A 27,444-nucleotide genomic window follows, 5' to 3' on the forward strand; every position below is an offset into this window, starting at 1 on the left:
GCACATGAAGAAAGAGAGAGAGAGCTGGCTTTGGCAATCCACAGCCCATCAGCTGCCTGTTTTGTGAATAAAGTTTTATTGAAACACAACCAAACCTATTTGTTAGCTATTTCTGTGATTGCTTTTGTGCTACAGCAGCAGAGTAGTTGTGACAGAGTATAAGGCCCTCATAGCCTAAAATAAATCTTCACAGAAAAGGTCTTCCAATCCCTCATGTAGAAAATATTAAAATAAATAGGACAGAAATATATCTAGTTGTTGAGTTTGGGCAAAGGGTATACAGTTTATTGTAATATTCTTTGAATTTTTCTTGAAATTTTACTTGAAGTTTGAAATTTTGATAAATGGATGGAACTGGAATACATCATACTAAGTGAAGTACGCCAGATTCAGAAACTCAGGGGTTGAATGTTTTCTCTCATATGTGGAAGTTGAGAAAGAAAATGAATTGGGAAAAAAGGGGATCTCACAAAATTAAAAGAAAAGTAGAGTATAGGAAGGGAATCAAGAGGGAGGGAAGAAGGGAAGAAAAGGAGAGGTACTAGGGAACGAAATTGACCAAAATATGCTATGTGCGTGTACGGACATAGCATAATGAATCATTTTATGTATAATTATAATGCATCAATTAAAAATGTATCAATAGAAAGGAGACAAGTAGAGTAGATGAAGGGAGTCAGAGGGAGGAAGAAGGGAAGTACTGGAAAATCTAATGCATAAAATTTATGTTGTGTGCATGTACAAATATGTCACAATGAACCCTAACATTCTGTATAATTTTAAATGCACCAATAAAATATCAAAATAATTTTAAATACTGTTTCTGTAATATTAAAAAAAAAAAAAAACTAGAACAAGAAAACTCAAAGCCAAAAACCTTCCCAGGTAATCCTGATGGGCAATCAGGCTTGTACTCTAGCACCTGTCACTCTGAGAGCCTCCCAGCAGCCCAGGCCATTCCCACACTTGCCAGATTCCTCTGTTTCTCCATACACTGCCCTAGACGGTGGATGCAGCTCATCCAAGCTCTCTATCTTTAAGACACTGATTCCAGAGAGCCAGCCTTTGGAAACCAACTCAAAGCTAGGCTGTTGTCTACTCTCTGCCTAAATCCTTTCCCAGGATTCAGATTGTAAGGGCAAATAAGCTGTCATCAGAATGCTCACAATCCTTACTGATACACAGCTTACTCAAGGGAGTGGCCTTCTTTGACATTAATTACCTGGAGAAATGGAGCCTAGACAAATACCAGTGTCAACTCTTGAAAATGGAACTTGACCAAGAACTAAAGAATGGAAATTCACAGCAAATGCTGCTAGCCCAACCTACTGGCTGCCTACAAGACTCAGCCCAGACCCTGCAGGCAGATCCCATCCCAATCTCCTTCCCTGGAACTTACACTGCGCTGCACGTGGTCCACGGCCCGGCTCCTCTCATCATTGCCATTGTAGTTCTGCATAGCATCCGTGTAAGTCCTCAGGAAGGTGTCCTTGATCTGTGGAAGACAAGGGGCAATATGGTTCTAGGCCACTGCAACCCAAATTGACTCAGATTCATACCAACTTCAACCCATGGTAGCCTCTTCTGAGAGTGTCTGCATACATGTTGATCGGAGAGGGAATGCCCTGTTTTCTGAGACAAAAGTGCTCAGAAAGTTCACCAAGGGATTTATTAGCTCAGGATTTTTTTCTAATAAAAAGTGTTGCCCTCACCCCTAAACCAGAGGAAGCCTGGCTGATTCAATGACCCAGTGAAGTGGCTAGTCAGTTTCTGAAAGGGTTGGGATTGTGAGCTGCCAAAATGTTAGGCATGAGTTTTCTAGTTTTTTCTTTGCATTGATTAATGCCCATCTTTCTGTAACTTTCTCTGACCTTGTGCAAAAACAAGGGTAAAGGACAGGCCATTGGAGTGACAGGAATACTGATGTTTCATCCCAAAACAGATCCTATCATACCATACAGGAGAGGGGAAAAACCAACTTTCACCTGTCTTTACTGAGGCCAAAGTAAAATAAGCTAAAGGACAAGAACTTTTTCTGTTAATAAGGAGTTAACAAAACATGAATGAATACATTTGTAGGGAAATTTTCAAGTTCTGTATTCCTGGTAATTTGATGAAGGTAGGGTGATAGGTATGTTACCAGGTAACCTGGCTTAAGTAAAACTGACCCCTGATTAGTGAAATGCCTCTGGACAGCAAATGACCATATTATTATTACCTGCTGGGAAGCTTAAGCTAAGCACGTTGACTTTCCTAACTTGGTATATTTCTTGCTGAAATACTGGAAGCTATGTCCAATGGACAGTTAAAGAAGGGAAAGAACAGTTAGTTACATGAAGTGTCTAAGCCAAGGTGGTGACTATACCCAATTGTGTTATCTCATTTTACTGTACCTGAATTGTCTCGTGGACAAGGGAGCTGCACAGAATAGGCCCCCCACCATACTGAGGACTCATGCTGATAGAACAGGCCTGCTGTTGCCCTATAGGATAGTTGGGCATCCTTCTGAATAAATGGCATTAAGTGTGGCCTATTTTCACCATGTGAGTTTAACTATTTAGCCAGACTCAAGACCAGAACTGGTGGCACTACAACCCTCCCTACTACACCCAGAGTGTTTCAAATGAAAACAGGTGAGGGAGATAAGGATCTCCAGATCTTAGGGAATGAAACCCATTAAGAGAAAACCCCTATGTGGAACACAGTCATGGCAGTATCCCAGAGGAAGTGGGCAAGGGCTCAGGGAGCAGTGAGTCAGGCTGCTCCTGAGGTTAACACATGTACTTGGGGCACCTATGAGGGGTATTGAGGCCATGACGTCATCAATTTTTGTATCACCTGAAAATAAGAATGAGGATTGCTATAGTTTGGGTTTTCAATGTTCCCCAATGGTCCATGTATTAAAGGCTTGGTTTCAGCTCATGGAGCTATTGGGAGGTTGTGGGACTTTTAAGAGTTGGGGATTATTTATATGAAGTCTCGGGTCATTGGGGGTGTGCCGTTGAAGGGGATATTAGGACCCTGGTTTCTTGCTCTCTTTTTTGCTTCCTGGGCACCATGAAGTGACAGCCTATTCTGCCAGACACTCCCACTCACCACGATATACTGGGCTACCACAAAGCAATAGCGCCCAGTGACCATTGACTGAAACCATAAGCCAAAATAAACCTTTCTACTTTAAGCTGTTTATCTTGGGTATTTTGTCATAGTGACAGTGAGCTGACTAACACAGTGGGTCTAATTCTAGATGTAGCACTGTGTAAAATCCCATGTGAATGCTTAAGCATCTGGGATACTGTCTCCAATAAAGAAAAAAAAAAAAAACAAGGTAACAGGGAAAGGAAGAGAAAGCACCTAAGGCAGACTCCCATGGGATTTATCTTGACCAAGCCCAAAAGCGGGACCTGGGACTAGATGATATCAGACTCAAGGGTCATGGCGATATTCTACCTTGGTAGGATTTCAACCTATACAGTGTTATATTTTCCCTTTTCTACTACATGCCTATGTCCTTCTGCCTTTATAGGGTACAATCATGGATTTCCAAGCCCAGGACAAGTACTTTGACTTCCCTTTATAGTCTCAGGAATCTTGTTACACAGATACACATGTGTGTCCTATAAAGCATCTATTTTTAAAGGAGTATTTAATCTGTACTGAAGGTCACTACTTTAAAACAGAGTGTAAAATCATATTGTGTGATAGCTACATAGTGAAATAGGATCAACAATGAGGGTTTTGAATCTGGTAAACTACCTGCACTTAGAACGTCACTAAAATTTTAAGCCATATTAGATGACATTTGGAAAATAGCAGTATCACTAGAGAAACCAGGTAGCCTATATGCACCCTTTACACATTTCAAGCCGTCTCAAAAATCCCCCTTCCAAAGGCTCCTTAACTGAGTTCTCTACCTTATGTGTACTCACCTCATGACGAAACACAAACCCTGAAATGCCAGCAACGAGCTCAGCTAGGAACACCAGGGACAGGAACATGGCATACTGAAAATCAAGTGGACAAAGACAAAGTCAGACCTCAGGAGTGAGAAGAGGACTTTCTCAGGGTAGGTTACTTCCTGCCAGCGGAAAGTAGAAAAGTCCTCATTCTCCCTAGTCAAAATTTAGAAAACACGTGAAACTCTCCAACTTGCAACAGTAGCACACACCTGTAATCCCAGTGACTCAGAAGGCTGAGGCAGGGGGATCACAAGTTCAAAGTCAGCCTGGTCAACTTAGAAACCCAGTCTCAAAATAAAACATATAATGACTGTGGATTGGGCCAGGGATGTAGCTTGGTGAACCCCTGTGTTCAATCCCTAGTACCACCCCCCTCAAAAAAAAAACAACTACTCTTCTCCAGATTTACCCTCATGAGCCTCAATATAAGAATGTGTCTATTTAATATGGATTAGCAATTTAGGGTACCTAGGATGAGTAGAATTCATCAGTGACTAACATGCCTGTTAGTTCAGTTCAACTAGGAGAAATTCAGAAGGACCAATTAAAACTAAGGTATCCACTAATTTTAACACTGAAATCTTTGAACTAGAAAAAAAAAATCTGCTCTGGGGTCACAAACAGTTCTTCCCTGCCTGTGAGTCTTTCTTAGCACCTTCCTCATGATGATGATCCAGCACTTGTGAGCCCACCCTCTGCAGCCTGTTCTGTTTTGAATCTGTTCTAACTGTTGGAAAGACTTCCTTTCCCTTGGCTGCAAATCTCCCTACTTCTAACTTCCACTTGCTGGTGTTGGTTCTGCTTTTAGAAGATACAGGAACCAACCTCTCTGACTTCCACTAGCCCTTCATATGTGTGAGCACAGCCAGGATATAAACCTGCTGCTTGTCTTCATTTGGGCAAACTCCTTCACTTTCCTTGGCCACATCTCAAAACCATTTCATTTGGAACTACACCCCTCCCATCTGGGCCTACAGACCAGAATGTGCACAAAACGATACACCTCTTCAGTATGCTGGACACCCCTGAGCACAGTACTCTCAGCACCTTTCTATGGGGCTGCTCACTTCTCTGGTCAGAACACTGCATAGCCTTTTAAAAAGCAAATATATTGCCCTACTAACCATGTTGCAGGCATTTAAAACTCTTAGTGCTTCTCATCTTGTGCTGCCTGCACTTCTTGAGGTGTGTGTGTGTGTGTGTGTGTGTGTGTGTGTGTGTGTGTGTGTTTGCAAGTATGGGTATCTGAGTTCAGAGATATTAAGGGTTTCCATCTTTTGACTTTGAAAAGCAGATAAAAGGAAGAAAAACGGACTTCTTACCAACAAGGCATATGTTTTACAATCTGCTTCTTCTCATCTCAAAATAAAATACAACAGTTCTGAATGTTTGCAATAGCCTGAAATGATGCCATGAAATTTGGATGGACTTCACGTGGCCATATTACTTATCTGTAAAGTGTACATGTCGTGTAAAAAATAAATATGCATAGAATCATTAGTTATTTTTCTCAGCTACTGGCACATATAGCAAAAAAGGAAATACTGGCTTAAAATGCCAATTTCTTTCTAAATATCAACAAAATCCTCTGTAAACACAGCAAGTCACTAAAATATCAAACATGTACTTATGATGCCCCATATACACAACTTCTCTCTCTCAACTTCATACAAAATGCAATTAGAAGCATTGTATTGCTTCTAATTGGGGAGAGTCTCTCAGCAGACCTAGAATCCACCAGAAAGTAGTATGGAGCAGTAGTTCGCAAGGAGGCAACTGGGAGAAAGTACATTTGTCTCTTTGATCAGAAGCCCTCCTAGGAGTAAATCTTAAGTCATAATATTTGGGCTGAAAGAAACCTTGATGATTTACTTCAATAATGTTCTTTCATAATTGGGGACAATGGCCTAGAAAGGTCATATTCACCAGATCTCCTCTCTTCTTGTTTATGAAGACAGTTTTCTAGTATCTTTTTTTTCTATGCCTCTAAATTTTCCCTTTGCTATTTATCACCAAGGTTCTTAACATTGACTCTAGAGTAGAATCACTGGGGGAGCTTTATAGAAAATGTGATGCTATAGCCTCACCACCAGAGGTCCTAGTTTAACTGGCTAGAGAGGGAACCCTGGCAAAGGTGTTTTCAAAAGGCTGCCCAGGTGATTTAATCATGCACCCAGAGTTGAGGGCCATGGCACTAGACCACAAGAAATTAATGCTTATGAGAAGTACTAGAAGGTAGACCAGGGGAGCAAGGATAGAGTGTCAGGTGACAGCTACATGTGTCCCCATATGGTTTCTTATGGCTTTTCCACTAAGGAAGTGGTAGCCGAGGTATGTAGGACCGACCATGATCAAGTCATGTACTACTTCCAAGAGTTTGCCAACAAAATGACTAATTCTCTGTTGCCAGTTGGGAAGGTGATTCCTTTGAAGTGAACCACCCTCACGCCCACAAGTGTCACTAAGTAGAATTAAATATATTGTCACAACCTTAAAGATAAACAAGGATAGGCAACATGACCCTAGTAGAATCTCTGCTTCCCCACTTTTTTGGCTAAGTTTGAAGACTCAAGTTTCCATGAGCAAGATGGTAGATGCTCTAGGATGAAATTAGTGGGGATTAAACCCAGGGGCACTTTACCACTAAGTTGTATCCCCAGTCCCTTTTATTTTGAAACAGGGTCTTGCTAAGTTGCTGAGAGCCTTGCTAAGTTGCCCAGGATGGCCTCAAACTGGCTATCCTCCTGCCTCAGCCTCCTGAGTTGCTGGGATTACAGGGGTGTGACACTGCATCTGGCTTGAAATAGCTCATTTTAAACAAAATTTTCTTCTGAGAAGAGGTTCTTGCTAACTTTTATTTATAAAATTCTTCAACATTAGTCCACATCAATGAAACACATAGTGAGTAGGAAATTGGACAACTGGTCTACCAGAAAGTTAAAAATAACCTTTCAATAGTCTTCCTTTACCCTCTGGGATACACCACTGCTTCATCTATCCCATTAGAGTGTAGGAAGCCAAGTATGGGTCCTGGTAGACCATATTTGCCATTGTATCAGCCCTCTGGTTAGCTCCAACAGCACTGAGCCAGGGAGTGCATGATAAAAGAAGAGGATACACCCACATCCATGCATGGCCAGAGTCAAGGAGGCAGGAAGTATTTTTCTAATGGGAACTTGAACTTGACAGTCAGCTTATGTCTGGATGATGCATTGCCCACCAAAGCTGCACATCATATGCTTGAGGAGATTTCTGAAAGAGTTCAAAACTGGAACTGGACATCTTGCCAGAAGGGCATCAACAGCCTATTGGAATCACAGGCCTCTGCTTTCTCATCATCTACCTCAAGAGACTGAGTTTACTGTGCCAGGTTATGTTTGCAGTTGTTTTTCCTACTGGAGGATTAAAGGGTGGATTAAGTAGGAGTTTTGATTAAAATAAGAATCAAAAATATTAAAGCCTTTTCTGTGGCCTCACAAGGGGACACATCATTTGATTTATATTTTTACAAAAAATGCAATTGAGAAGTATTTTACTGCAACATACTCACCAGCTTCAGCATCCATGGGCTACCACGGCATGTAGCAAAGCATCCAAACAGGCCAAAGACGACAATAGTGGTGCCAGTTCCGATGAGCACATAGGGAGCATTTGTGGAGTTCTCGGCAATAAGGGAGATATAGGTGCCCAGAGTAAGTTTTCCCCAGACTCCAACAGCCAACAGGATCACCCCAGTGATCTAAAAGGGAGAAAGAATAGTAAGAAATCATTACCCATAAAGTTAAGAATCAGCACAGAACAAGGTGGCTAAGTTTGAAGACTCAAGTTTCCATGAGCAAGATGGTAGATGCTCTAGGATTCCTTAAGCTGCAGAAAGTGTCAGAGACGATTAAGTAAAATCATCACAGGGTAAAGATGCTTTGATTTTGTACAATTAGATCTGCCCCTCACACAGCCTCATATGCACTTATTGTGCTAATTGGAATTCAAGCCAATGATAAAGAACCTTTATTTAACAGTTATTTAAAAAGTGTATCATAAGATCTGAGAGCTTTCCCCCAGCTGCTGCCTGACTCTGAGCTAGGTACAACTCCAGGAAGAATGTCAGCTGCCCTCTTCAATGCATGTGTATATATCATATGTTTTTTTTTTGGGGGGGGGTTATTGAAGTGAAGTGTATATTGTATGTTTTAAGGACATCCTACATGATGTTTTAGGAACAAGGAGATTCTCTTTGACCAGTATCACAAAGAGCTCTATAAAAATAAAATATTTCAAATATTTTTTAATCCTCATTGATGTACTGCCTTATTTATAATACTGCATTCAACATAAAACAACAGAAGAATCTGAATAATTTCTGGAATTAGCTGTAAAGCGATTTTTCTAATCTCACTGATCAGTCCAAAGGAAATCCCTGCAGCTGTCTAAAGTCTAGAAACTTGTATCTATTAGGCCCTTACTATAGAAGACACACTCAGGGCTTCAAACTCTGCTTGAGTCTCCATTCCCTGCAGGCCACAAGCCCCACCAACTGGGCTAATAAAGCCATGGGTTGCTCTGTGCCTCTACCCATCTCCCTTTTCAATTTACCAATATTTTGGCAACACATTCAAATGGATGGTCTTCTAATTACTACCCCTTCTGACATCATGTGAGGCCTGAAAGGAACTCAAGTGTCCAAGGAAGCCCTTCCTCAGCTTTGCCCCACCCTACAGTCCAATGCCTCCTATCAAATGCCTCAGATACTTGCCTAGCCCACTAAAGCAAAGAGGCAAGATGAGAAAACCCACATGAAACAAATCTACACCTTGCCAAGTTTTCCTTTATCACTCAATATGCTCTTCTGTATCTGTAAATATCTGTAAATGAATGCACCAAATACATTCTATACTATGTGCCAAATGACCAGGGTAGTGAAGGTGCTTCTCCCCTTTACACTCTGAAAACACGTTCTGTAGTTTGAAACTATCAATCTCTACTATCAACTTGATTCTTTGTATGAAAAAAAAAAAAAGAATGTACTGTGTACCTTTCCCCACTTCGGATAAGGGTGAGCTCTACCTATTTGGGGTGAAAGGTCAGCAAAACAACAAAAGCTTGATGATAGTCCCTGATCCCTCTCCCACCCCAATAGTCTCTCTATTTTCTAGAACCACCACTGTGAAAGCTAGCATTAAAAGTTTCAAATCAGAAAAAAGATTAAAGAGTGAGTGCTAGTTTTATTAGGAAAAGGTGAACAATTGTAATGTGGTGTTGAGGAGTAACTGACACTAATACTTGGGAGATGGTAGCCCAGTGGGGGTTGACTGCCAATGGGGTGGTGTTGGTGAATTAAGAAAACCAAGATCACTTTGCCAAGAATTCCAAATCCTCTGCTGACACCTGGTGGTTGCTAAAAAATAAGTACTTTTCTTGAACAGCCTTTTGTGCCATACTCCTCCAGATGGAAATAAATTGGGAATTGAAATTGATTAGATTATGTTACATGCATGTATAAATATGCCACAATGAAACCCACTAGTCTGCATAATTAATATACACTAATAAAACAATAAGTAAATATGCTTTTTACCACCTGGAATCAAAATTTAAGAATCAACTCAAGTCATTAGGGGTAAAAAATGCAATGATGCCTATGTATAAAAGGTCAGTTATTTCTTATTAGTCAATGCCTAGCACAGTCCAGGCACAGGGCTTATTATTCATGAATGGAAATACATTTTCTATCTTTGAGTCTTAGAACCTATATTGTATAAAACAGAAATTTATTAAATTCTAAATACTTAAAAAAAATTCTACATTAGGTAATTACTGTTAGGGAATTTATGGTGGAACCAAAGAGAAATTTCCCCCATACTTTCCACTTTAGCATTATCTGTCTAAACCTGTAAATATCACAATGTATATGTATTGAAAAATTTCAGTTAAGCTAGTCACTGTTTAGGATGAATGTAAGTCTCATCTGGAGATTTTTGACTCCCAAAGATTTAATAACACTTCAGATATATACAGGGTATATTATTTACAACTGCTACAGGTTATTAGGATAGGATTACTTCAATAAAAATGCATTATCTGATATTATCTTACATTTCTTTAACCAGCGATTTCACAAAGCTCAGTTACTACCATAACAAATTTTATATGCAGTATGTTAAAGTTAATACAAATCCTGATTTTAAGGCAAGTGGTTACATAAGACCATTTTTATGCCTTTCTTTCAAATATAATTTACCCTGATGCAATCATTGTTCTGTTTATGAAGAGTATATGAAGCTAGTCTTCACTTAAAGTATAAACCCAAAATACCAATTTTTTAAAATGTACCTACACCATAAATTATACAAATATTCAATTTTTAGAAAAAGTCTCCTTTTGTGGACTACAGTATGCCTCTTAATTTTCGCCAGTAGGTGCAAAGAAACACAACATGGAGGGCACCATATTGCCAGGGAGAAAAACAATTCAACATTCTAATCTTGCGCAGGTCAACCACTTTCGAAGGAACTCATTCTCCTCTGAATAATATGGGGACTAAGTTAGATATACCCCTTCCAGCACCTGTGTGCTAGAAATCTAAGAATAACCTGCAGAGGAAAGGCCTTCTCCAATGTTGCTATTATCATACCGAAACACCCCTGATGGAGAAGGTGTATTTGGAAGCCCCCAAATTCCACAAAAATAAGGCTTTCTGCACATACTACAGCCCACCTTTTCATCCTTATCCCCCTTACTGCCCTATAAGCACCAAGCAGGCTAGTAATCTGGGGAAATAATAATGCTAAAGACAAAGAAGAAAAGACTCAGTATACAAAGGAGAAAATGGATGGGCTATAGTATGCCCTTAGACAGAGTAAGACATATTTGGCAGTGGTAGTGGTGGTGGATTTGGGGTGGGTGTTAGAAGAAATTATTGGGACGTTGAAGGAAATAAACCACAAGCAAAGGCTAATGAGCCACAAAAGAAAATAAACTAGCACATGTTCAAAATTTTCCTACTAGAAATACTTCTTACCGAAGATGGAACATATATAAAGACAAGTCAAAGACAAAGTCATCATCATTTCTATGATGTTTTTCCTGGTTCCTTTCAACACACATTCACCCATACACACACCTTTGCAAGTACCCACAAAGGAACCACTTCTCAAAATCTGGAAAGTCAAAATGAAAAGCAAGGGAAAGAGTCTTTTGATCTCTCTCTTTCAAAGCAAGTTTGTATCTGAGCTTCTCAGAGCCCTTAAATTTCTAAATTAATCATCAGCCCATGTTAATCTTTCTCAGGACAGTTTTGTCTTTTATAAGCAATTAGGAAGCAGCCAATGCTGTGGTCTGAGGAGGAGTCAGATAATAGATCAGAGATCTCATCACTACTTCACATGCTCCCAAATCAACACCAAGCCAGGAGGGCAGGCCCAATGCTCCATCAGCAGTCACCAGGATGAGGGTCTCCATTGCTTGCTAACTCTGAGCATTTCAATGCCTGTGTGCTTACACCCCAGCTCAAAATTTATGGGTAACAGCGTACCACTAGCTACTACTAATATAGGCTTGATGATGAGGCTGAATAAAACTATAATTGCAGCATTAGAAAAGGGAGATTAGAACTAGAAAACCTTTTGTGTAATAGTATGTATTATTTTAAAAATATGGAAAGAAAACCATATGCTAAGAGGCTTCTGAAAGGCTCTGCAAGAGACTTGTTCAGGGTTCATTTTAATCCTAACGCTGATATTTGGGAAGCTGGCAGCAGATATAAATGATTCCCCTTCCTTCTACCAGGTCATCCTGGCTAATGCTGGGAAGACTCCCTGCAGACTTTTCAGCATCCAGATTTCTAGAGAAGAGCCAGGGATGGTGGGCTGCCATCTTACATCCAGAGGCTTTAGACTTATGCCCAGTCCCTGCAACATAGACCTTCTGATTAAATTGCTACAGCTGCACTCATGTTATGCCAGGTTTGAGTCTGAGAGGGGAAAGTCCTTATTTCTTCTCTCTAAATCCATACCTGGTTTGTGAATCCCACCTTCTAAATGAACATGCATGTCATCCTAATGATGCCATGTGTTCATATTTAGCATATCATACAATTAAAGAAAAATTTAAATAGAAGTTGAAAATTAAATCATAGAGGTATAATAAGATACCTAGAAGAAACCCCTTCCTATGAAGTCATATGGGATAGAAAGCATGATATCTAAAATCTGACCAGAAGAAATATATAGGAGAGGCAGTAAGGTGAAAAATTTCAGCTAGCTTGCATTCTGGGTAAAAGTCGCAATTCAATCATTCCGTAGGTTTATAGGTTAATTCATTCCTGGTATTGTCAATATCCTTCCCTCATACCAGATAATTATGTAACTCAGAAAAAATGCACAACATAAAAATTCCATAAATATCATCAATAGTTAAAATATAGATACCTTAGATATTAGGATTATTTTTTGGTACTAGAGATTAAATTCATGGGCCCTATACCACTGAACTACATCCCCAGCCCTCTTTATGTTTTTCTTTTTGAGACAAGGCCTTTCTAAGTTGCTGAGGCCTCCTAAATCGGTGGGATTACAGGCATGTGCCAAGGCACCCAACTCAGATGTTAGATTAAGGGGGTTCAAGAAATTTTACATAGACATCTAAAAATTCATAAGCTCACTGACCTAACCAAAGTGTCTCTTTTTATATGAAGATGACTGTCATCTTAATAGAAATAAGACATGTGCTTTGAGCTGTTTCTTTGGAGGCAAGTATTTTTGACACTTAAACCCTTTTGTTCCATCACAGTCATGTCTGTGTGTGTGTGTGTGTGTGTGTGTGTATGTGTGTGTGTGTGTGTCTGCATATTTGCTCGTATGTGTGTGGAAGAGAGTGAATGTGGCATGGCTGAGAGATGAGTGGTATCTTTACAAAGGGATAGATGCCAGAAAGCGAGAGGAGTGACATCATCCTAAATGCTGATTTATTTAAACTGAATTTAAAAACCCACAGGAAATCCAGAGAGCATGTGGTCTAGGCCCTTGTTTTCTATGTGGCTTGAGGTGACCAAAAGCCACACAAATATCATGTTCAAAAGGCAGTTGTAGGTATGGGGCTGGAGTTCAGGAAAGTGTCAGAATGGCAAGTGAGAGGTTAGGGCAGAAATGACGGCTGAGGGAACAATGTATCTCAGGAAACAGAAGCAGAAGATAGTGAGAAAGTCAAGGGCTAAGGCCTACTTATCACTAGATCATGGAGGAAAATGCTAGAAGATGAAAACAGTGGAGACACTGAATAGAGTAGATAAATCCATGAAGGTGACTATCAATGGAAGAAGACTTGGAATAAAGGGACTTTCTTCTTTCTTTTGCTCCATTAAAGACCTATGGGAAACCAAACACCAGCATAGTTTATTGACCATGGAGAGAAGGGTGTTTGTGAGCAGACATGGTACTCTTTATTTACATCAAGGAAGACCCACTAAGATTATATTCTGTATTTAAACATACTACATCCTAAAGTCAATTCATAGACTTCAAATTTCAGGAGCTAGGTCACAAGCCTAAAGCAATTGATTACAAATTCTAGCTTCCATTTGGATTTTATCAGTGGCCATAAAACCAGGGTTAAACATGCAGATTGCCTAACAGATCACAGATGCTTTTGAAGATATGCAAAGGGCTTTGATGGACACTATGAAAAGTCAGACACTCTAGCTCTAACTGTGCATCCCTCATAGGTTCTTCATATAGGTAGTGAAGGAACTGATCATTTCATGGGAAATGGACCCAGGCATGCTCTAAGTCCAGCAGACAATGTTTCCTTCTTCCAATTATCTCTGAAGTTGTAACCACCACTTTGCACCAGCCATGTTGCATATTTGTGCTTTAATTTGTCTTCTATACTCACAGAACAGGCCCCAGTGACATCTACAAGGGCCCTTCTATTGCTAGAGTTCTTTATATTTCTTCGAAATGCCCAAAGGTCTTCAGAGGGGCTGAGATCAAGCCAACTGTTAACTAGGATGCCAAACATGTTTGTCAAGGGCCTGCACAGACTGGGATCTCTACTTAGCCTGGGGGAGTGTAGCTGGAAGCATCAAGGAGGAATGGTAAGGGCAGGTTATTCTGAGCCCCTTGGTATTATTTTTATTTTTTAAGCACTGATGAGTTCTCCTTGAAAATGTTAAAAGACAGGACTTAGATTTCAGATCTGCAGTGATAGGGAGTATCCTCCCCCAACTTTAGATGTTCAAGAGCACATCAAAGGAAGAAAGAATGAGCAAACCAGAGCTTAAATTTTCTAGATGTAGCTCACATCTCTACTTTCAAAATGACCCAGATATATAAATAGACATCACAGAGGTAAATGCCTATTAGGAATTGGGGCCGGCAAAGCCACTTACCAGGAGATTTATGTATTTAGAAATCAGGACCAGCTGTAGTGGCTGAAGTGACAGAAGCTTAATGTTTGGGGGATTCCCTCTTTACCACACCTCCTTCATGAAACCCCCAAGCTGATCTCACTTGTATTAAAAATCTGTTGGTATACTTTAACACACACAGAGGCCACATGAGTGCCAGGAGTACTAACAGTGTTAGTGCCACTGGCAGGTGGCCAACCACCACTGAAGGAAGAGCTGTGGAGAAGACTGCTTCCCTTGCTTCCTTTCTCAGGTGACCAGAACTATAAAAATATGGGATAAATCCCACTTTAAGAACAGATACTCTGGGCTGGGTTTGTGGCTCGCCAGTAGAATGCTTGCCTAGCATGTGCAAGGCACTGGGTTCGATCCTCAGCACCACATAAAAATAAATAAATAAAATAAAGGTATTGCTTTTAAAAAAGAACAGATACTCTCACAAAGATCATGTCAGAATAAGTTTATAAATAAGAACTAAAACTACATGAAAATTGAAGGTTTCTGCTGACCATATGTTTATCCTGTCCTGTATTGTGAACTGTGTACACATCAAGATCTTGAGAGTCCTGTGGAACAGAATACAGTTCTTTACCTCCTTTGTATCCACCAAAGCCTCAGCCAAATCCTCTGCGTGATTTTCCAAAACATTTCATTCAAATATTCTGTCCTAATATCCATGTAAGCAGAATCACTGCTTGTGTGATTATGAGTCCCAGTTTTTAATTTGAAAACCAATCACTCTGCCTATAGTACATGTCCCTCTGGAGCACATAGTGGGAGCTTGATGAATACAGAATGAATCTTAGTGATGAGCTCTTCTTCAGACTCAGCTCCCGTACAGTGGCTGTGTCCTCGGGAGTTACTGGATGGGAATGAGTCTGGATAAACTAATCCTAACAATTATACCATAAATGTGAAATTAAATGCTAATCCTGACAGAGCAGCACGTGTGTCTCTCATAAACGTGTTGTTGAACAGATTTGGCTCTCCAGGAGTCCTATTATTTTCAAAAGGGAGAATTTTCTTTCCACAGTTTCTCTATAGGATTATCATTTTTCAAATGTCAAAAACAAAACCAGTCCATATACATATATATACCTATATATGTGTGTATATATACATATATACACATGTGTATATATGTATATATATGTGTGTGTGTATTATACGTATATATGTAAAGTAAATAGGCCAAGTGTGGTGATGCACACTTGTAATCCCAGCAGCTTGGGAGGCTGAGGCAGGAGATCTCGAATTCAAAGCCAGCCTCAGCAACTTAGAGAGGCCTTAAGCAAATTAGCAAGACCCTGTCCCAGAATAAAAAATAAAAAGAACTGGGGATGTGGTTCAGTGGAAAAGAGAACCTCTGGGTTTGACCCTAATACCAAATAAATAATAAAGTAAACAAGATGCTGCTAGAACTCAGATAATGAGGAAGTCACTGAATTTCCATGTTGTCTGTGCTATGTGTGGTGGGGTGGTTTGGCAAATTCGTGCCTTCTTTCCGGTGAAATCCAAGCTGATGAGACATAATTTCAGATAATTTAAATGAGGGAAAACAAGGTGCACAAAACATGTATGCAGTATTCCAGAACAAGATATCAACAGTGATCTGAGGCTCTCCATTTTGGTGGTCCTAATTTCATCCTGAAGAGATTTAAGGAAAAGCAAACCAAAAACCCACTTCCATTATTGATTTATTTCCTCTCAACACTCACATATCCACACTGTACACACATGTGATACTGCCACCAAGTCAGATATAAAGTCATGCACTACACAATTTTCCGAAAATAGTGCCACATATATGTCAGTGGTCTTATAAGATTATGTCACCTAGTGACATTGTAGCCTTCTTAGTTTGTGTAAGTACACTCTATGACATTCACACAATGATAAAATTGCCTAACAATGCATTTATCAGGACATATCCTTGATATGTTGCCCAGTGACATGTAATATATACAGAGAAAATTTACAAATCTAATATTGACAGGGTGTAATGAAAAAAATAACTTTAAGGTAATCTGTTCTTTGCAAAAATTCAGAAAAGCATCGGGGACATCAACCACTACCATTCAGCATCTCTGGGATTACAAGTGTGCATCACCACATTTGGCCTATTTACTTTACCATTCAGCATCTCTACTACTACCACCCTGTGCCAAGCCTCCATCTGTCCCATCTTTCTGTGCCTGAACCTTGCACCCATGCCCTATTCTCAACACAGCAATGAGAGTGAACCTGTTGAAGCTTAAGCCAAATAATATTATATCTTTGCTAAAACCCTTCCACAATGTTCCATCCCTTGGAGAAAGTTCCAATGTTCCTACTCTGAGCTGCAAGACCCAACCTGCTGGGCAGCCTGGGCTGGTTCCTTTGATGTGACCTCCAGTGGCTTTCCTCTTGCTTTCTTGCTCCAGCCTCACAAGCCTCTTAGCTGACCTTCAAACATTCCTGGCCTTCTGCATTTGTTCTTCCCTCTGCTGGATTTCCAAAATCTCTCATTTCTCCAAGTTTCTACTCTTCAAAGAGCCCTTCCCCTATGACCCTATTTAAAAAACGAGAGGCTCCTGCTTTATTTTTCTCTACTGCCCTTTTTGCCTTTGAACTATTGATTTACTTGCATAGTCTGTGTCCCAAAAGGCATGCAAGCTCTGAGAGGGCAGGATATTGCCTCATTTATTGGTAGATCCCTAGGCACAAGGCAATGCCTGTTCATAGTAGGTACTTAGTATATATTTATTAAATGATTGAATATAAGAGGTGGGTGAGCAAGTGTAAGCTTCAGAAGCCATAAACTCTATCTTCGCTAGCACTGCACTGAGTGAGGAGTCCAAATAGTGGACAGGATTCCCAGAAGACCCATGCAGTTGCACTCACATAAAAACCTGTTCCTTGGCCAACTCGCTTTCTAATCCAGCACACTGCTTCATAAGTGTCTGCTTTTGGCCACAAGGGGGACTAAATGAGAAAGCATGGGAATGCTTCCTTCTAATCCATCAACACTAATGGAAAAGTAATTTGAAGTTCTAACATCCTAAAACTCCAAGGGGTCTGTAATTGATGGTTAGGAGTCTAAAGAATGAATAGTGCTTATGTCAGAAAGATTTCTCTCCCTTTTAAAAAATGTACAACCAGGGAGCTTACTCTGTGCTGGGTCCTACACTAAGTGCTTGAATATTCTATCTGCTACAATCCTCCCAGTAATTCTATGACACTTGCCTTAGGTCATTACCACTAAGTGGAAAAACAGGTACTCAAAGCCCTGGCTTTCAACTACTGCCTTTCCTTAATGTCCTCTTCAAAATGTCTGCAACCTGTCCTTCTCCCAACCCTCTATGCCAAATTTCCATAAGAGCTCAGAAACCGATGTCATCTATCCTAGCACTGATTTGTCTCTGATAAATCAAGGACAGTGTTCCAATCAGTGTCTGAGAATTTGATTGCCACCATCAAAAAAATAAAATCTGCAGTTACGGTCATTAATTCATCTCTTTGAAAATGCTATCCATTATTTTCTCCCTTGCAAGCATGTAAATCTATCGAAATGAAGACATGTTCTACCCCAAGCCATATTAATACTTTAAAAGCCAGAATGGAGAATAAATATCTTCATGTATATGTTGGGATGAGCCAGGAACGTTAAATATGAGAAGCACCAAGCATAACTTACGGAAGGACCAATCTTAAGAACTGGTAGAGCTTGACATATAAACCAAAAATGTAGTGTCTTGAGTACTGTTTTCCTACCAAGACCTTCTGGCAAAAAAGTTTAAGGGACTAAAGTATTCTAGTTTGGACCCTGAGAAGAAAACAAGAAGTCACAGTTTAAATATGTTTGATGAGAACCCTCTTTGAAGCTGTGGAATCATTTGTCTTTGAAGCTGTGGAATCATTTGTCTTTCAAAGCAATGGGCCAAGTCACCAGCTAAGGCAATGGCAATCAAATCTGCTCACCCTACAACCTGGGCAGAAGATGATTGGCTGTTCACTAACAAAGGGCAAAAAAGTTTGTAAACAATTAACTCTGTATTTGTGTGTACGTGTGTGTGAGATTGTGTGTGTGTGTGTGTGTGTGTGTGTGTGAGAGAGAGAGAGAGAGAGAGAGAGAAATCTGACAGAAATAAGACATTTATTGAGCAATATTATGCTCCTTATATGTCACATTTGTGACACAAAACATTTGTTCTTGATCTGTTTTACACATGTAAACCCGAGGCTTTGAAAGATTCAACAACTTGGTCAAAGTCACAGAACTTATAAGTGGTACAGCCCAGAGTCAAATCCATTTCTGTTCAACTTGAAGGCAATTTTTCTGATCATTATGATACAGTACCTCCTGCAGCACTATATGCCAATGTGGGAAGGACCTAGGGCTGAGTTCCTCCTTATCCAATATTACCCAGTCACCCACTCTCTCCTCTAGATAGGTAAGTGTCATAAAGAAAGGCTCAACTTTACACTGCCTAAGGGTTTACTGAGAGTGAGTCATGAGGAAGCCAACATTCTGAACCAATATCCACAGTGAGTTTTCTAGGCAGTTATTTGTTGTTGTTGCTGTTCTGGGAACTGAACCCAGGGGCGCTTAACCACTGAGCAACATCCCCAGCCCCTTTTTGTATTTTATTTAGAGGCAGGATCTAAGTTACTTAGGGCCTCCCTAAGCTAAGGCTGGCTTTGAACTTGAGATCCTCCTGTCTCAGTCTCTGGAGCCACTGGAATTACAGGTGTGCACCACCACACCCAGCTCTTAGGCAATTTTAAATTGTCAACACCCAGAAAAGATGAAAAAAGGCAAGGTGGCCAGACAGACTCTATACACTGATCCTGTGGGTGCTGGCCTCATCCCTTCTCCTTTCCTGGGGCATGCTTCCTGCGTCCCCCACTGGGCATTCTCCAACTGATAAACTAGGCTGTGTTCCAGAATATTATTTACACATTACTTGTTTGGAACTAAAATTGCATTTTCGTTGGGAAATAGTGTTATACATGGTAGCTGTGTTTCTAGGCCAGTCCTCAAAAGTCTATATTTAAGCCACTATTAGGGAAAGTTATAGGGAAACAGATTTTTGGCTCAATATGAGGAAGAACTTGCTAATAATAGGCATTGCCCAAAATGGAGTGAAGTTGCCTTGGGAGGTATTACAACAGAAGGTAAATAGCTTTCTGAGTATCCTATCCCCACAGAGGCTCCAGAGGCAGGACACAAGGACAGAAGTCCTATAGAGGGAAAGTCAGCAGGAAAGACTGAATTGCACCGATTCTCAAAAGCTGTTCTCATCCTAACTATTGTCTGGGAAGCCTTGTGATTTTCCTAGCCAATTATCTCCCTGGATTTTCATACATGAATGAATAGGAGCTTTAGCAACACAGGAAGCAGGGAAACCATTTTCCCAGACCCTGAGTTTCATTTCCTTTGATCTCCAAAAGGAAATGATAGGGCACATAATTTTGTCACATGAAGAGCAATAGAAATATCTGTGCAGTGTAATGAGGTTGCAACTGAAATGAGCTGTATTCTACACTTGAAGGAGCATTTGCCCTGTTATTTTAATACCTCTATTTTCCCTAGGCAAATATACTTTCTCTCCTTTCTCAGCTAGAGTCAGAAATCCTGCTTGACTTTGAGACTCAGTGAAGCTGAAGCTGGTTAAATTTAAATGTACAGAAGCTACAGAAGTGACTTTCATACTTTTCACATACAGACAAGGATTCTGTCAAAACCCTGACATACAGATTGGATCTAAATAGAGAAAGTGTCTATTAGTAATGGTCTACTGCACCAGTGTTAGCTGAAACTGATTGGCCCACTGACCAGAGATCTATTTCTATAAAACCATCACATAGCTCCTTAGATGGTCATGGGGCAAATCCAACTCCAGTTTTTACCCCTACCTAATACTGCTGCTGAGCTTGATCTTACAAGGTGTGTGCTGGTTCTCCCTGCTTGGCCCTATCATTGCCTGGCCAGGTCCTACTTGCACTTCAAAGCACAATTCAAATCTCCTGTCTACCAAGAGGTCTTTTCTGATGCTCAAAGATAACAATCATTTTCCTCCTCTGAATGTGCTTAGGATTTTCCATATCTTTTGTGTGTGTGTGTGTGTGTGTGTGTGTGTGTGTGTTACCATCCCAGCCCTTTATTGTATTTTATTTAGATACAGAACATGGCTGGGTTTCTTAGGGCCTTGCTAAGTTGCTTTGAACTCCTGATCCTCCTGCCTCAGCCTCCCAAGTAGTTGGGATTAACAGGCATGTGCCACTGTGCCTGGCCCTAATATCTATTGAGTGACAATTCACCCTGCATTCTAAGACTCTGACCATCTTGTCTGCATTTCCAGTCACCTGCTCCTCAAAGACAGACTAGTCCCTATGTTATTACGTGTCACACAAACATACACACACACACACACACACACACACACACACACATCAATCCTGTGGCATTTAGTGCTTGTTTTTGATAATGAAACATAGGCAGAAAGAGTGCTTTTGATCATAGGTAGCTATCATTTAGGACACATCCATTTCCACGTTAGTCTGAGATTTTCAAAGACCATGGGAAGGGAGAGGCAGGTCATAGAGCCTGAGAAATAAAAAGGCTAGAGACACATGACAGTCATGTATGGCGCCAGTATTAAAAGCTGTTGCATTACTTAAATGTTGTGTTTAGGGGGAAGAAATAATTACTGTGGTCTTAGGCAAATTAGTAGTTCAGAAAAGTACAACTTGGGAATCAGGCCCCTAACTCAGAGGCCATTGATAATAAGCCTCCTTCCTTCTCCCAAGTCACCACTGGTAATTTACTTTAGAGTGCTAGTCTGTTCAGGAAAAAGCAGAAGTCCTTCCCTTCTGGTAGTGTTAGCTGAAAGTGACTGGCCCACTGGCCATTCCCTAAAAATGCATGTAATGGGCCGAGTCCTACTGTACTCTGCATAAGTTAATAACCAAGGATGTGTTTTCCTGGGTACAGGGAAGTCCCTGGATCTAACTGAATGCTTGGACATGAAGTCAAGTATCCCATGAAGCAGTAGCACACACTGTGAGTGACTGTGACTGGCTGCAATGGCTTACTGGCAGGGTGAACTAGCAGGTCCCACAGATATATTCTGACAAATATATATTCTGATGCTGAGCTTAATGTGTGATAGCTTTTGCTAAACCATTCTCCCAACTCATTTTGCTTTGTATTGTTCAATCAGAAAGCATGTTTTTATTAAATATTTTTAGTTGTAGTTGCCCACAATATCACTTAGTTATTTTTATGTGGTGCTGAGGATCGAACCCAGGGTCCCACATGTGTGAGGTGAACGCTCCACCTCTGAGCCACAACTCCAGCCCCTCAATCAGAAAGCATCTTAATCACAGATCATGAAGCTATAGGAAAGAGAAGTCAGATAAGTTACCTTGAGCCTAGGGATAGTTTCCTGATAGCCACAGGCATCTTGTAAGGAACCAAAAGCAACTGGCAACTCCAGGAACAGAAGCCAGGGGAGCTACTCTTTCCCTCCCCCACAGAAAAGGCTCTGGGATTCACCGATCATGCATATCTGCCATATTCTCTATCCATGCAGACTGGCTTTCTCTGTACAATGGCAAAAGTCTGACATTAAAGTACCTCCCAATTCAAATATCCAACAGAGACTGATGAGCAGCCTTGGACAGTAATTTCAACTTCATGGAAGAGAAAATCCAAGGGACAGTCTCAGGTCAGGTGACCTCTCTGATGCATCAGCTGTGATGGGGGCAGGGTCATGTCTCAATGCCTCATCTTATCAGCAAGTGGTAGAACAGATGCTCAGAATGAGCTGTCAGCAAAGCAACCCACTAATTAACATGCCTGTCACCATAACACTCAGCTATCCCTTTTCTCCTGTAATACAGGACAGGGACTGTGAAGCAGCATAGGTATTCAGCTGGACTTGAAACACTCTGTAGTCTCTATGGTCCCAGAGAATGCTGGTGGCAGATCCATTACCAGTGCAATCCTCTGGCTCAGGTCCTTGACCACTTGACATTCCATGCCAAGTGACCTCAAGCAAATGAAGACATTATACTGAAGTAATGGCTTGCTGCCCAACTCACTATACTCTATGGACCATTTAAAGAAGGCCTATCTTAAATGATCCAATGGCATTGGTGGGATTCTCTGGATATCCTCTGACCTGCATTGGGGCTTCCACTACATCTGGATCATTATTGCCCCCTTCTGACTTGTGAGCTCGACTTTTACTACAGGAGCAGAGATTTCTCCCAATAAGAATGAGGGCTGGGCTGGGGTTGTGGCTCAGTGGTAGAGCACTTGTCTAGCATGTGTGGGGAACTGGGTTCAATTCTCAGCATCACATTATAAATAAAATAAAGGTCGATCAACAACTAAAAATATTTTTAAAAAATTATTTAAAAAAGAATGAGGGCTTGGTTGTCAGGAGAGATGTGAACAATGTAGTGTCTCACTGCCATGATATATTAACATATTCATTGAAGAAGTAGAAAGAGCCTAAGAACCAAGGATACATAGCCATCCCTCAGTATCCATGGGAGATTGGTTCCAAGATCCCCAGTGGATGCCAAAATCCACAGATGTTCAAGTCCTTTATATTAAAAGGAACAGTATTTGCATATAACCCACACACATTCTCCTGTATACTTTAAATCACTAGATGACTCAGAATACCTAATACAATGTAAATGTTATGTAAATAGCTGTCACACTGTATTGTTTAGGGAATAATGACAAGGGAAAAAATCTGTATGTGTTCAGAACTTATGCAATTCTTTTTAAGAAATATCCTCAATCCATAGTTGGTTGAATCCATGGATGCAGCAGGGTTGTCCCTTCCTTAACAGGAATAACACAATTGTCCTCTGTTAATCATTCAGTTATGCTAAAATGCAAATGCCTAAACTAACCTATGGTGATAGAAGTCCTAAGAGTGACTATCCATGGAGATGTGGAGTGATGGGAGGGGCAGGAAGGGTGAAGAAAATGTTCTTTATCTCAACTGGGGTGTGTTGTGAGGGAGAACTTCAAGATACTAGCAGAAAAAAGTGAAGAAATGTTAATATACAATCATTAGAAACAGCAGAAGGCAAAAAATGGCTCTTGGATTTTATGTAAAAAATCAAATTAAAATATCCTCTTACAATCTGTAAGGTGCTTTACAATATAAAAAGTATTTTCATTCATCAAATTCCAGGAGCACCAGTATGGTGTCCTACACATAGGACACACTCAATACATGCTCTTTTCAATATATTTGGTACCTTCTAGAAAGTAGTAGTATTAAGAATAAATTTCTATATGCAAGAATCTGTATCATAGACTAAAATGTATCTCAGTAAAACTCAGGACAAAGTTACCATGATGGTTTATGTATTAAGTGCACATGCTCTCTCACTTTAATCCAAATGGGAGAATAATTTACAGAGCTTAATTAAAGAATTCAAGCAAGCAAAATCAACCTGTAGAAACTTCTGTTAGAATAGTGAGTCTAATTTTTTAAATGTTTTTTATTAGTGTACTATTATTAAGCATAATATTGGGGTTCATTTTGACATAATCATACATGCATGGAATATAATTTGCTCCAATTCAGTCCCCAGTACTTCCCCTTTTCCCTTCCCTCCTCCCTCCCCCATTCCTTCTACTCTACTAGTCTTTCATCTATTTATTTAAGTTTCTTAAATTGGTGCCTTATAGATATACATGAAGATTAAACTCACTATGGTATATTAATATATGCATATAGCATGATTTGGTCAACATGAGCATAATTTTTATTTTTTTATTTTTTTTTATTTTTTGTTTTTTTTAAAGAGAGAGTGAGAGAGGAGAGAGAGAGAGAGAGAGAGAGAGAGAGAGAGAGAGAGAGAGAATTTTTTAATATTTATTTTTTAGTTCTCGGCGGACACAACATCTTTGTTGGTATGTGGTGCTGAGGATCGAACCCGGGCCGCACGCATGCCAGGCGAGCGCGCTACCGCTTGAGCCACATCCCCAGCCCCGAGCATAATTTTTAAATGTATATATTTCCTGCTAAGTGTAATCAGAAGAAAGTCTATAGGCAGAAATGTACTTTCCAAAGTGTGAAGCCTATCTTCTCCCCCAATGCACCCCTAATTCTTACCACAGGTCACATGATTTTCAGGTTGCATTACCTTACAGATACAGATCAGCACTGTTCTAAGTGGACCACTAGGGAATTTAAGCACTGACCTCAGTGAGGGACCAGGAACTGAGAAAAACTGCTCTCCTGTGGCCACCAATCTCTGGCAATGTGAAGACACAAATATCCCAGAAGTAAAGATAAAAGCAATGAAGTTGCTTGGTTACACCTGTACTTTCTGTCTTAAAGGCAGAATTTTAAAAAATTAAATGACATCCCCAAATCCCATCGCCTTCAAGCAATTTTTGAAATTTATAATCATTCCACTCCACATGAATGCATATAATTACAGTATATAAATAACACATCATTATACACTTGAACTGGGAAGTAATTAGAGCTTAACTTTTAAAGTGATATTCCTTTTGGTAAGCATATTACAGCTCATGTCCTCCTTTAAGATTATCTGGAAGTTCAAAACCTCTTCCAAGCAATAGGATTGTGAATACACTTTCTCCAACTATATCCACTTCCTTCCTTTGGTTTCTGACATCTCCTATGAAGAACCAGTTTTGTGTGTATCCATCACCACAAGTTTTTCTGTGCGATTCACTGCCATCTCAGGAAGAGAGGAAAAACAAACACTACTTTTACAAAATCCCACAGCTACACACATTAAGATTTATATAAGCCAAACTCCTAAACAAAATTTACTAACTGAAAACATAGCCACATCCTCTCTGTCACAAAATACTGCAACCTTTTCTCTAATGAACATGAAATATTATAGCAAAAGTTCTGTGTTATTATATCTACACTTTGTAGACAACTTTCTCCAAAGTTTTAACATCTTTAGAGATTTCATTAGAAAGCACACCAACTACTACTTGCTAAAACCAAAATTTTAAATCTGCTCGACCAATAAAAGTCAAGAATTTGCCAGATCAACCACTCATTGCCATAGAAATGACAAGTTCATGAACTCAAACATAAATCAGGCAGTCACCAAAAACAAAAAAACCCCACCCTAATCTTTCAGATTTCTCATGTGTAAACTAGTTTAACTTTATTATTTCATAGAGTAGATGAGTGGTTTACATATATATCATGACTAATGGACTTGGCAGGCACTCAGGCCTGGTAGGCAAGAAATACTAAATGCTGTGGTTTTCCCGCTGTTATTTTATTATTATTAATATTGTTATTATTTAGTATTTCCAAATATTTCACAGAAATATATACTACCAAAAGTGTATACTGCCTAGAATCCTTTCATGTTTTGAATTGCCTCAGCAAAGTCTTTATTCTATTAAGTATCTAGACAGTTATGAATCCAGAGATCTGCCCTGGCTTTTAGGGAAAATAACCATAATATTTTGCAACTAGAGAATACTGACCTCCTTATTTCATGCACAGCCATTTCTAGCTCACTTCTCAAGAGAAAGCTTGCGGTTATTAATTTGCAACCAGTGATGGTAGTGGCTTTAAATTGAGCTCTTGGAAAAGGCACAAAGCTTATCAGCTCCTTCATCCACAGGTTGGCTGTAGGATGGATGTCAGATCTCTGGTCAAGAGGGACAGACCAAGCCAGGCAGTAAGAGGTTTGCAGGGCAGAACTAAACACACCCAGAAACCATCAAGGGTCCCAAGGCTGCCCCTCTCCACTATCAGCAGGGTGAGAGGCAGGAGGCTAACAGCCCAAGAAAACAGACTCAGGAGTCAACCTCCTGGGTCAGAATAACCCTGTCTACACCCTTATCAGCTAGGAGACTTTTGGCAATGACCTCTGTGTGCATTACTTCATCTGCATCTTGGGGACAGTGATGATCAAGTACTTACTTCATAGGGTCAATAGGAGAATTAAATTAATGCATTTAAATGGGTTAAAAATCTTAGAATAATACCTGGTGTATCAGAAGCATTCAATCAATGTCCGCTACTGTTTTAATCAACATCATCACCTGAATCAACTTCCACAGTTTCACAAATGAGAACACTGAGGTTCAGAGAAGCCAAACATTTACCCAAGATTACACAGTGGCTTAGAGACAGAGCTGGAAGTAGAATCCAAGCCCTTTATTTATCCATACAGAGTCCTTCAGAATGCTGCCTTGTGGGCCTCTAAATAACTCTATCACAGAGAGTTTCTGGGGATCAAGGTTAGATTTATCACAACTGTTTATAATGACAAAATTCAACTTATTCTGAAATTCAATATTCATTAAGGAAATGCAAAAGATATAAATCAAAAGGGACACATTAAATAACTAAAGAACCTGACAAGGGTATACTGTATGCAGATTTATTTTCTCTCTAGTGTACTTCTCCCCATTTCTAATCACCATCTGGTCGATCACACAAGATTGAGATAAAGATTTAATATCACAGAACACCACCAGAACAACTATGCTACTATTTCTTAAATTCAAGGTCAGAAGCATCAGCATTTCTCAGCAAAATGTTCCCCCAAACAGGCAGTGCAGAATGATTTTAGCTTATGCATCACCCTACTGAATCAAAACCTTTCTCCTGTGCATAGTTTACTGAGGTCAGCGGAGTCTAAGAAGGTGGCAAGTTGGGGCTCTGCTAATTTTATCACACCCACAGGAGCCATATGTCCTATACCAAGAGCAACATTCATACTGTCAGAGTGAGATACCATCCTTCCTGCCTTTCCTTCCCATCATCTGTCATTCATTGCCATCAAAGTAAAATAGGTATAAATTCTAATTTTGCAATAAATTCCTTAACCTAGACTTGGTCTCCTTGTGGCTGGTGTATTTCCTCCCATGTCCCTAGCTTCCATCTCAATAATTTTGCTTTCCTTAGTAAAACAGGGAAAATTCTATTTTATTATAAGCTAAAACTTCATTCCTTGTTGAAGGACTTTCTGAGGAGTCTTAGCAACCAACCACTTTGTAGAAACACATTCCCCTCATGACCTTTTTTTGCTCTATTGATGTATGCTTTT

General features: G+C 40.0%; 1 protein-coding gene across 1 annotated transcript in view; it reads right to left on the bottom strand.

Annotated features, from left to right (window-relative positions):
• Positions 1-27,444, bottom strand: part of Tspan7 (tetraspanin 7) — a 122,646-nt gene that overhangs the window by 13,914 nt on the left and 81,288 nt on the right. Inside the window, exons 2-4 of the mRNA XM_026387568.2 lie at positions 7,510-7,698; positions 3,930-4,004; positions 1,400-1,495 (exon numbers count right to left, since the gene is read on the bottom strand). Coding sequence (XP_026243353.1) covers positions 1,400-1,495; positions 3,930-4,004; positions 7,510-7,698 — 360 coding nt within the window. The remainder of the gene's footprint in view (positions 1-1,399; positions 1,496-3,929; positions 4,005-7,509; positions 7,699-27,444) is intronic.

This window comes from Urocitellus parryii, chromosome X (genome assembly GCF_045843805.1).
Source record: "Urocitellus parryii isolate mUroPar1 chromosome X, mUroPar1.hap1, whole genome shotgun sequence".
In the NCBI taxonomy this organism is placed as follows: domain Eukaryota; kingdom Metazoa; phylum Chordata; class Mammalia; order Rodentia; family Sciuridae; genus Urocitellus; species Urocitellus parryii.